Raw genomic sequence first — 11951 nt, forward strand, 5'->3', positions numbered from 1 at the left:
CGCACAATAATATGCTCTGTCTATGATAAAGTCGATGTTTTTAAGAATGCTGGAGTTTCCAAGTCAAAAAATCCTCTAAGACATATCTCGGAGATCGACAGCCGTGCCTCTGATATCAACCAGTGCTGTATATTTTATGGTGAGCAAGACTTACATAAGTAAACGTTGCTTTGACCATTGCGTTCCACCAGATCAGCATCCCGTAGAAGGGTATCAGGTTGAAAATCATACCGATGGCTCCCTTGTAATACTTCAAGGCAATTCATGCTACACCTGTTGGAATTTTTCAGGATTACAACTACGTCTCAGCCTTCAAGTTTCTAGCCGAAACCAAAGGTATTTACAATTTGATCGCAAAAGTCGATCGGTTTCTGAATGAGCTATTTTTTTAATATTTCGTCATATGCTATGGTTCATAATTCAAATCTAGAGACTTAAAACCCAGGAAGATCTAATTTTAAAAACGTTATCAAGTTGGTAATTCACTTTTTTGGAAAATATTCGTAAAACAAAAAAAAGCGACCTAATATAAAAGTGATAATAAAAAGATAGTGTAAACTAAATTATCGAAATTAGCGTTAATTTAATGTAATTAAATTTTCCTACATTTTTTGTACTATGTATTTTAAGCGCGATAAGATATAAATCTTTATTTTATTCCTAAATTAGCAAAAACTATTACAATATTTTTAAAGTTCCACTGATAACGAACCTATGTAAGTGATTAGGAATTACCTATATAATCACACAGTTGCAAAGTCCACAGATATTTTTACACTATAGGAGTGCTAAAATGATTCATAAAAACGTCACACATACCCATTGTACAATGAAGCATTCGCATTTTTGCAGTCACGTCACTGATACAAATTCGAAGGTCTGAATGACTTCGCTTAGATATGTGACCCGGCCTATGAAAAGGTGGCTTATGACTCAAAAAAGAAATTGCGAGAAACAGCTGTTAAAGATAAACCATGCATTTCTTCAGTTTCTTAGTAGTATTAGCTTTTTTTTTTTTTTTTTTTTGAGTCATAAGCCACCTTTTCATAGGCCGGGTCACATATGAAGACCAGCATTGGCAAGTGCTAAATAGGCTATTAAAAAGGAAAGTCATCTCTCGACGAGCATAAATCACGATCTATAACTCTCATATAATATCTGGTTCGGAATCGTGAACGGTGGCATGGGAAGATGGTATGGTCCCTGGAGTTTTCGGGCGCAAAGTAAAAGTTTAATTATGAGTTGTATGAGCATTTTGCATATATGATCGGGCTAGGTTATGTTATGCGATTGTACGAGGACGCTGCAGCACAGATAAATTTTCTTGTTGATACCTAGTTTTAAGCAGCTGACAAACTTAGTAAAAGTTGTCCTATTTTATATTGCTTCACTTAATTTTTTAACATTTATTTATATAACAGTTTAAAAATACGACCAAAATATGTTAGTTCATATTTTTTCTAATCCATTTTATGTAATGCGAAACTTTTGTAAAAACACCTGGATATGGATATATCGTGCATGGCTTTTTACTCCAGGATACTATACCCACTTGCAAGGAACCATTGTAAAGTAATGGTCCACCCGAATCACCATTGCATTGTCCTTTACCGCCTTCATCAATGCCACTACAAATATGATCTGTGGTTGTCACACCTCCATGACGATCATTGCATTCCGCATCCGAGTAAATTTTCAAATCGACTTCTTGCAAAATTTTTGGCAATGTCCCACCGGTCTTAAGAAAAAACAAGGTAAATAGTAAAAAAAAAAAGCAATGAAGCAAAGTCAGTGGTTTACTTCTAAGCGACCCCAACCAGCTAAAACGCCTGGTACACCTTCAGTCACTTGCGGTATTTCGAAATTCGGCTCGGGCAAAGTAACGGGTGCAATAGTTTTGTAATTATAAACTAACTGACCATATAATTCTATTAGGGCGATATCATTGGCATGAGCATCATTTGGTCTATAATCCTCGTGCATGGTATAGCGCTTCACTTTCAAAACATTGTCACTTTTGGCACTAACCTCCGTCGAGGCAAATTGTAGGCTCATTTCACTTGGTATCTTTCCGATAACGCAGTGAGCTGCAGTTAGTATCCAGCGTGGTGCAATGATGGTAGCACCGCATGAATGTGAACCAGTTCTGCTGCGTAGGGATACCTTTGATAAACAATAAAGAAGAACAAGATGACGAAGAAATGAAGCCTTAATTAATCTTACAATCATCTTTTTTTCTCAATTTCATTTCACATACCAAGAAAGGATATTTCTCAATTACTGTCGAGGTTCCATTGACTATACGTCCATCAGGAAAGCAGGAAACTGCTTCAAAGAGCATCGCAAAAAAACACGTAATAACGAAGCGCTTGAACATCGTGAAGTTCGTGCAATTTTTATAAAATTCAATTAAAAACTGTGCCAACTCCAAGTTAATGTGAACCGTTTTATTTGCATGACGATTAATCTAATCTGAATGCCCATAAAAAGAGACTAAAATGTATTTCGATTAGGATAAGATTGCGTTTTTTTTCGATTAATATGAATTAATAAATCATAATGGATCTGTACGCTTTAATCTAATCGAACGCCACGGCTTTGTTTCGTTGAATACAATTTTTGCTTACAAATTTCATTTGAAGTTTCACGTGTACCATGGTATGAGGGGAAAAATGCATGCATAAATTGGTTGTATATTTTGCCCGATGGTTTTTGTTGCAACAACGCTGAAGAGGTTTAGAAATGATTCCGAAATAGTCCCCAAATTATAACTTAATGATCCAGATTTGGTTCGAAATTGGTCCTGAAATGGTTCTGAAGTTAGCCCGAACTAGTCCAAATATTGTACCGAACTAGTCCCGAAAGCAATCCCGGAACGGTTCTAGAACGAGCATTAAATAGCCGCGAAAAGATCACGAAAACAATCCCCAATTGATCCCGTTATAGTTCTGAAGTGATGGATAGTAGCGAAACGATTCTGAAATATTCACAAAATTATTTCGAAAACAATCTCGAATAGATAACAGCCAGAATAAGACCTAGTTTATATATAATGAGATTATCTTCATTTTCATACTTAACTCCTAATCGTTAATTATATAACTAGAATTTTTAGAATTTTAGAATTTTTCCCTTCGATAATCGTTAATTATGAACAAATTTAGAGATGAGGTTTTTTTCATAGAAAAAGTTTCACCTCTAGAGTGTAATTTCTAATTAGAAGAACTAAATAAAAGGGAAACGTAAAAACTTGACGGAAAATAATTTATGTAGGCCCCAGGGATGGAGCATATCTAAATGCGTAGATTATCTATTGGCGATTTATTGTGGATTAAGGCATGTGTAAACGTGGTGTAACCATTTTTTTTAAATACTTTTTAATTACCATTCGTTTGATATCCATATGGAATGGGCAGAATTCTGAATGTAGGCGTAAGGTGTAAAGGGTAAGCGTAAGCGTAGTTGTTGTTGTTGCTATAGCATTATTTTTTTCGTTTCCGGCACACGCAGCAAAAACATTTCTCTGGTCCAGCATCAGGTTGTGACCCCGGGTATAGGTTTACTCCTTCCCGGAAAAGGAGAATATGAAGCATTCCCGCTGCAAGGATCTGCTGGGAGTTTAAATGGGGTTACACTGATATGACAGCCCCTTGGCCGAGAAAAATTCCGAGTCGCTCCGGTACATAGAACTGGCTGCCTTCGGAAGCGCGTAAGCGTAATCTTTGTAATTGGTATGGCCTTAGCATATAGTGTGTGGTATTGGTATGCTGTAGAGGGAGTAGATAATGTAGGCGTAAATTTAGTTACTACACTTCAGCATAATGTGGGAACACAAGGCAAAACAAAGAAAGTAAAGAAAGATTTGTCATAAGTGTGTTATCGACGAGGTGTCAGCAAACTCTCGATTTGTTATTGAAGTGTTATATTTGTGCTATCGACAGCAAAGGTTATCGATGAGTTATGATTTGTTATCGATTATTTATAAAAAGATAATCGATATGCTACAGAAAATAATCGAAAAATACCAATATGTTCGGAAAAACTTTCGATTTGTTACCAAAACGTTACTGATTTACTATCAAAAACTTACCGGTAATTTATCGAAAGTCATCGAAGATTAAATTTATCGATGTTTATCGACAATTTTTCGGTTTTTAATTGATGTATTACCAATTTTTTATTGAGGTATTATCGACTTTTTATTAAAAAGTTAACGATTTGTTATTAGCGTATTATCAATTTCTAATCGAAAAGTTTTCGCTCTTTTCTTAAATTTTTTATAGAAAAATATTGATTTGATCAAAAATTTATCGATTTGCTATGGAAAACTTACCAACTTGTTATCGTTTTTTTAACAAAAATATATCCATTTTGTAACGAAATTTTCGATTTCTTATCGCAGTGTTATCGATTTGTTATCAGTGTGTTATCGTATATTTGTTAACAACGAGTATTGGTGCTCACACCTTGGCTACATATTTCGGTTAGTTGAGTGCTAACCGTCATAAACTGCCTAAATGCAGCTTATGGTGAAATTGCAACAGAGAACTGACACAGTTATGTGAAGGATTTTATTTAGTAGAAGCAGTGTATTCAAATACATGAATCGCATTTTTCTTTAATCCAATTAATGTAACGTGAAACTTTAGTCAATACTCCCGGATAAGGTGGTATCATGCAAGGCTTAACACTCCAAGAAGCAAGTCCCAGCTGTACGTGGCCCTCGTAAATTACCGGGCTGCCTGAATCACCAAAACACTGACCCCTCCAACCCTCATCAGCACCAGCACAAATATTATCTGCATCTGTTTTATTTTCGTGACGTTCCATACATTCCTTATCTGAGTAGAGTTTTAAGTCGATTTCATGCAGCATTGTTTGCACGGGTCCACCAGTCTAGAAAGCATAATCGTATATTCAATATATTTACATATATATGTACACCTGCGTGTAAGAAACTAGTATCAAAAATGATTTGCATATTTTGTCAGATATTTTCCACATTTTATACCCCACTGTGTTTATGCACAGGGTATTATAACTTTAAGCGCATAACGTTGGTTTGTGATTGTCTAAGAAATCGAGATATGTATGTATACCTATAAAAACTTCCAAATTGACTTGAATAAAAATTTAGATATCATTACCAAGTTTGGTACACGGGTTGCAAGCACGTTCACTTTTTCAATACTGGACGTAACAAATGTTAGGATGCGCCTCTATTTAACCGCGAAATTTTTCTAAATTTTTATACTCAGTTGAGCAGAGCTCACAGAGTATATTAAGTTTAATTGGATAACGGTTGGTTGTACATATATAAAGGAATCGAGATAGATATAGACTTCCATATATCAAAATAATCAGGATCAAAAAAAAATTTGATTGAGCCATGTCCGTCCGTCCGTCCGTCCGTCCGTCCGTCCGTTAACACGATAACTTGAGTAAATTTTGAGGTATCTTGATGAAATTTGGTATGTAGGTTCCTGAGCACTCATCTCAGATCGCTATTTAAAATGAACGATATCGGACTATAACCACGCCCACTTTTTCGATATCGAAAATTTCGAAAAATCGAAAAAGTGCGATAATTCATTACAAAAGACAGATAAAGCGACGAAACTTGGTAGATGAGTTGAACTTATGACGCAAAATATAAAATTAGTAAAATTTTGGACAATGGGCGTGGCACCGCCCACTTTTTAAAGAAGGTAATTTAAAACTTTTGCAAGCTGTAATTTGGCAGTCGTTGAAGATATCATGATGTAATTTGGCAGGAACGTTACCCTTATTACTGTATGTACGCTTAATAAAAATTAGCAAAATCGGAGAAGGACCACGCCCACTTTTAAAAAAAAAAATTTTTTAAAGTCAAATTTTAACAAAAAATTTAATATCTTTACAGTATATAAGTAAATTATGTCAAGATTCAACTCCAGTAATGATATGGTGCAACAAAATACAAAAATAAAAGAAAATTTAAAAATGGGCGTGGCTCCGCCCTTTTTCATTTAATTTGTCTAGGATACTTTTAATGCCATAAATCGAACAAAAATTAACCAATCCTTTTGAAATTTGGTAGGGGCATAGATTTTATGGCTTTAACTGTTTTCTGTGAAAATGGGCGAAATCGGTTGATGCCACGCCCAGTTTTTATACACAGTCGTCCGTCTGTCCTTCCGCATGGCCGTTAACACGATAACTTGAGCAAAAATCGATATATCTTTACTAAACTCAGTTAACGTACTTATCTGAACCCACTTTACCTTGGTATGAAAAATGAACGATATCGGACTATGACCACGCCCACTTTTTCGATATCGAAAATTGCGAAAAATGAAAAAAATGCCATAAATGTATACCAAATACGAAAAAAGGGGTGAAACATGGTAAGGTAATTGGATTGTTTTATTGACGCGAAATATAACTTTAGAAAAAACTTTATAAAATGGTTGTGACACCTACCATATTAAGTAGAAGAAAATGAAAAAGTTCTGCAGGGCGAAATAAAACACCCTTAAAATCTTGCCAGGTATTACATATATAAATAAATTAGCGGTATCCAACCGATAATGTTCTGGGTCACCCTAGTCCACATTTTGGTCGATATCTGGAAAACGCCTTCACATATACAACTACCACCACTCCATTTTAAAACTCTCATTAATACCTTTATTTGATACCCATATCGTACAAACTCATTCTAGAGTCACCCCTGGTCCACCTTTATGGCGATATCTCGAAAAGGCGTCCACCTATAGAACTATGCCCTACACCCTTTTAAAATACTCATTAACACCTTTCTTTTGATACCCATATTGTACAAACAAATTCTAGGGTCACCCCTGCTCCACCTTTATGGCGATATCTCGAAACGGCGTCCACCTATGGAACTAAGGAATACTCCCTTTTAAAATACTCATTATCACCTTTCTTTTGATGCCCATATTGTACAAACAAATTCTAGGGTCACCCCTGGTCCACCTTTATGGCGATATTTCGAAAATGCGACCACCTATACAACAACCACCACTCCCTTTAAAAACCCTCATTAATACCTTTAATTTGATACCCATATCGTACAAACACATTCTAGAGTCACCCCTGGTCCACCTTTGTGGCGATATTCCGAAAAGGTGTCCACCTATAGAACTAAGCCCCACACCCTTTTAAAATACTCATTAACACCTTTCTTTTGATACCCATATTGTACAAACAAATTCTAGGGTCACCCCTGCTCCACCTTTATGGCGATATCTCGAAACGGCGTCCACCTATGGAACTAAGGAATACTCCCTTTTAAAATACTCATTATCACCTTTCTTTTGATGCCCATATTGTACAAACAAATTCTAGGGTCACCCCTGGTCCACCTTTATGGCGATATCTCGAAAATGCGACCACCTATACAACAACCACCACTCCCTTTAAAAACCCTCATTAATACCTTTAATTTGATACCCATATCGTACAAACACATTCTAGAGTCACCCCTGGTCCACCTTTGTGGCGATATTCCGAAAAGGTGTCCACCTATAGAACTAAGCCCCACACCCTTTTAAAATACTCATTAACACCTTTCTTTTGATACCCATATTGTACAAACAAATTCTAGGGTCACCCCTGGTCCACCTTTATGGCGATATCTCGAAACGGCGTCCACCTATGGAACTAAGGATTACTCCCTTTTAAAATACTCATTAACACCTTTCTTTTGATACCCATATTGTACAAACAAATTCTAGGGTCACCCCTGGTCCACCTTTATGGCGATATCTCGAAACGGCGTCCACCTATGGAACTAAGGATTACTCCCTTTTAAAATACTCATTAATACCTTTAATTTGATATCCATATCGTACAAACACATTCTAGAGTCACCCCTGGTCCACTTTTATGGCGATATTTCGAAACGGCATCCACCTATAGAACTAAGGCCCACTCCCTTTTAAAATACTCATTAACACCTTTCTTTTGATACCCATATTGTACAAACAAATTCTAGGGTCACCCCTGGTCCACCTTTATGGCGATATCTCGAAACGGCGTTCACCTATGGAAATAAAGATTACTCCCTTTTAAAATACTCATTAACACCTTTCATTTGATACCCATATCATACAAACGCATTCTAGAGTCACCCCTGGTCCACCTTTATGACGATATCTCGAAACGGCGTCCACCTATAGAACTACGGCCCACTCCCTTTTAAAATACTCATTAACACCTTTCGTTTGATGCCCATATTGTGCAAACGCATTCTAGAGTCACCCCTGGTCCATCTTTACGGCGATATCTCGAAAAGGCGTCCATCTATAGAACTTAGGTCCACGCCATTTTAAAATACTCATTAATACCTTTCATTTGATACCCATATCGTACAAACGCATTCTAGAGTCAACCCTGATCCACCTTTATGGCTATATCCCTAAATGGCGTCCACCTATAGAACTATGGTGCACTCCCTCATAAAATACTCTTTAATGCCTTTCATTTGGTACACATGTCATACAAACACATTCCAGGGTTTCCCTCGGTTCATTTTCCTACATGGTTATTTTCCCTTATGTTGTCACCATAGCTCTCAACTGAGTATGTAATGTTCGGTTACACCCGAACTTAACCTTCCTTACTTATTCTTTTGAATTTTTAGAAGGCTTTTTGAGAATTCAGATCTGTATTCTAATGGGATTTAGTCCGACAAAGCCCTCTAACAGGAATTATATATTTTTATACTCAGCGTGCTTTGCGCACAGAGTATATTAACTTTAATTGGATAACGGTTCGTTGTACACGTCTAAAGGAATCTAGATAGATATAGACTTCCATATATCAATATCATCAGTATCGAAAAAAATTGATTGAGCCATGTCCGTTCGTCCGTCCATCCGTCCGTCTGTCCGTTAACACGATAACTTGAGTAAATTTTGAGGTATCTCACTCATCTCAGATCGCTATTTAAAATAAACGATATCGGACTATAGCCACGCCCACTTTTTCGATATCGAAAATTTCGAAAAACCGAAAAAATGCGATAATTCATTACCAAAGACGGATAAAGCGACGAATCTTGGACCTTATGACGCAGAATATAAAATTAGTAAAATTTTGGACAATGGGCGTGGCACCTCCCACTTTAAAAAGAAGGTAATTTAAAAGTTTTGCAAGCTGTAATTTGACAGTCATTGAAGATATCATGATGAAATTGGGCAAGAACGTTTCTACTATTACTATATATATGCTAAAAAAAAATTTGCAAAATAGGATGAAGAACACGCCCACTTTTTAAAAAAAAAATTTTAAGTCAAATTTTAACAAAAAATTTAATTGTTTTACAGTATATAAGTAAGTTATGTCAAGATTCTACACCAGTAATGATATAGTGCAACAAAACACAAAAATAAAAGAAAATTTCAAAATGGGCGTGGCTCCGCCCTTTTTCATTTAATTTGTCTATGATACTTTTAATGCCATAAGTATAAAAAAATTTACCAATTCTTGTGAAATTTGGTAGGGGCATAGATTCTATGACGATAACTGTTTTCTGTCAAAATGGGCGAAATCGGTTGAAGCCACGCCCAGTTTTTATACACAGTCGACCGTCTGTCCTTCCACTCGATAACTTGAGCAAAAATCGATATATCTTTACTAAACTCAGTTCACGTACTTATCTGAACTCACTTTGTATTGGTGTAAAAAATGGCCGAAATCCGACTATGACCGATATCGAAAATTACGAAAAATGAAAAAAATGGCATAATTCTAAATACGAAAAAAGGGATGGAAGCTGTTAATTGGATTGGTTTATTGACGCAAAATATAACATTAGAAAAAACTTTGTAAAATGGGTGTGACACCTACCATATTAAGTAGAAGAAATTGAAAAAGTTCTGCAGGGCGAAATCAAAAGCCCTTGGAATCTTGGCAGGAATACTGTTCGTGATATTACATATATAAATAAATTAGCGGTACCCAACAGAAGATGTTCTGGGTCACCCTGGTCCATATTTTGGTCGATATCTCGAAATCGCTTCACATATACAACTAAGGGCCACTCCCTTTTAAAACCCTCATTAATACCTTTAATTTGATCCCCATATCGTACAAACACATTCTAGAGTCACCCCTGGTCCACCTTTATGGCGATATCTCGAAAAGGCGTCCACCTATAAAACTATGGCCCACTCCCTTTTAAAATACTCTTTAATACCGTCCATTTGATACCCATGTCATACAAACACATTCCTAGGTTCATTTTCCTACATGGTGATTTTCCCTTATTTTGTGTCCAAAGCTCTCAGCTGAGTATGTAATGTTCGGTTACACCCGAACTTAGCCTTCCTTACTTGTTTTTTAAACTCAATTTTTTTCCAAAACTTTTACGAAATTGATTAACGATTCATAAAAAGTAAAATAGGTTTATTAAGCTATAATCTTTTTAAATGGCTTTCTGAGATACGACTTTAATAATGATTTTCCTGAGATACGTCCTTGTCAACAAACACGTTTAGGTTACGACCTTTCTACTAGGATAGGTCGATATAATAAAATTAGCAAATCATTTCCGCTCGCAACTGTACGCCGTAACAAAACTTACTATATTCGAACCCCAACCAGCCAATACACCAGGCACACCATCCGCAAGTTGTGGAATCTCAAAGTCCTGTTCTGGTAACGTGACCGGTGCAATAGTTTTGTAATTGAATACAAGCTGTCCAAATATTTCCAACAAAGCAATATCATAGATACGATAAATGTCCCAGGCCTCAAACTTTTCATGTATAATAACGCGTTTTATTTTCGCCGTATTTGTGCTGTTCGCGATAAGTTCGGTTGATGCAAATTGTATGGTCATTTTATTATGCATACGATGATAAACACAATGAGCAGCCGTGAGTATCCATCGCGGTGCTATGATGCTCGCACCACAGGTATGATAACCACCTGAGCTACGTAGGGATACCTTGAAGCATATGAAAATAATTTACGATCCCCCAAAAATAATGGCTTATGTTTTGAAAACCCAACGAACCAGCCATGGAAATTTCTCGATCGAATACGTTAAGGTGCCATTAACAATACGTCCTTGAGGAAGGCAGTACGCAGCGCTCAGTATGGAGCAAACCAGTAACACGTAACGAATCCACATTTCGCTGTCCGGATTAGTGTTAGGTTGAAGTCAAACATAGTACTAACTGGTTTCGTAAATTGTTTTTCTTATTATAACCAAATCATCAATTCTAAGTAACCTTTTGATAAGAAGAATTAGTTTTTGGCAATTGACGCCGTATACCTAAATAGTATGCACCACATAAGGCGATAAGATAACTGAGTACAATAATTACGGCGATATCCAAGCAGCAAGAGGCGATGTATGGACTCGTTATCGGGCCGCGAAGTTGGAAGAGATATGTGAAAACGAACAGCATGAGTGCAAGGAGCTTTAGATGCTGGACGATGAGAATAATGCTCAGCGGATGTCGGACTTCAGATAACCAACCAATGATCAACTTTTTCAACTCTATCGGGTTTTAGTTTCTTCGAAGCCTTGAAGAAACGCAGAATGGTTGACCGGGTTTAAAGCTTTCGTCTAGTTAAATTCTATGGAGTCCAACATTAATAAATTCCATGGTTGCGACAGGAAATTTCGTTTTAAATGAATAATTTTAATTTTTCAGAACCCATACTAACAATTGCTTGAGCGAAGGTGTGTGATATAAAAAAACAGCCGAGGTGTTTCGACGTCGTTACTTCAGAATGAAACGCTGTCATCAACCACAGGGGGGCTCGCATCGATTATCTGGCTTTCTACGCTACTATCGTTAAATACATAGCTAATCTAATCACTTCTACAGTCAGCTTGACGAGTTCACATTGAAGCTCTTCACATTTGGTGCGCCTGTGGTTATCTACCGTAATCCATTAAGGTGCTCGAGGTTCAACTGAGACTCATC

General features: G+C 36.6%; 1 protein-coding gene across 1 annotated transcript; it reads right to left on the minus strand.

Moving 5' to 3' along the window:
* Positions 1 to 1375: 1375 nt before the first annotated feature.
* LOC137241385 (transmembrane protease serine 9-like) lies at positions 1376 to 11170 on the minus strand. Its single transcript, XM_067768936.1, has 7 exons — positions 11030 to 11170; positions 10595 to 10960; positions 4602 to 4896; positions 4501 to 4523; positions 2258 to 2467; positions 1801 to 2163; positions 1376 to 1738 (listed from the first exon to the last, which is right to left on the minus strand). The coding sequence occupies exons 1-7, from the start codon at positions 11144 to 11146 to the stop codon at positions 1445 to 1447; spliced, it is 1668 nt and encodes a 555-aa protein (XP_067625037.1). The 5' UTR covers positions 11147 to 11170; the 3' UTR covers positions 1376 to 1444.
* Between the last annotated feature and the right edge of the window lie 781 nt (positions 11171 to 11951).

The sequence above is a fragment of the Eurosta solidaginis genome, chromosome 1 (assembly GCF_040869045.1).
Source record: "Eurosta solidaginis isolate ZX-2024a chromosome 1, ASM4086904v1, whole genome shotgun sequence".
NCBI classification, from domain to species: Eukaryota; Metazoa; Arthropoda; class Insecta; order Diptera; family Tephritidae; genus Eurosta; species Eurosta solidaginis.

What these genes read in the sequence shown, in the direction of transcription:
- LOC137241385 (XM_067768936.1), bottom strand. Translation starts at nt 11,146, where the DNA reads ATGTGGATTCGTTACGTGTTACTGGTTTGCTCCATACTGAGCGCTGCG. An exon ending in CATTTAGGCAGTTTATGACG is followed by an intron (nt 2,468 to 4,500) that starts GTTAGCACTCAA and finishes CATTCAGATTAG; the next exon opens with ATTAATCGTCATGCAAATAA. An exon ending in CTGGTTGGGGTCGCTTAGAA is followed by an intron (nt 1,739 to 1,800) that starts GTAAACCACTGA and finishes TTTTTTCTTAAG; the next exon opens with ACCGGTGGGACATTGCCAAA.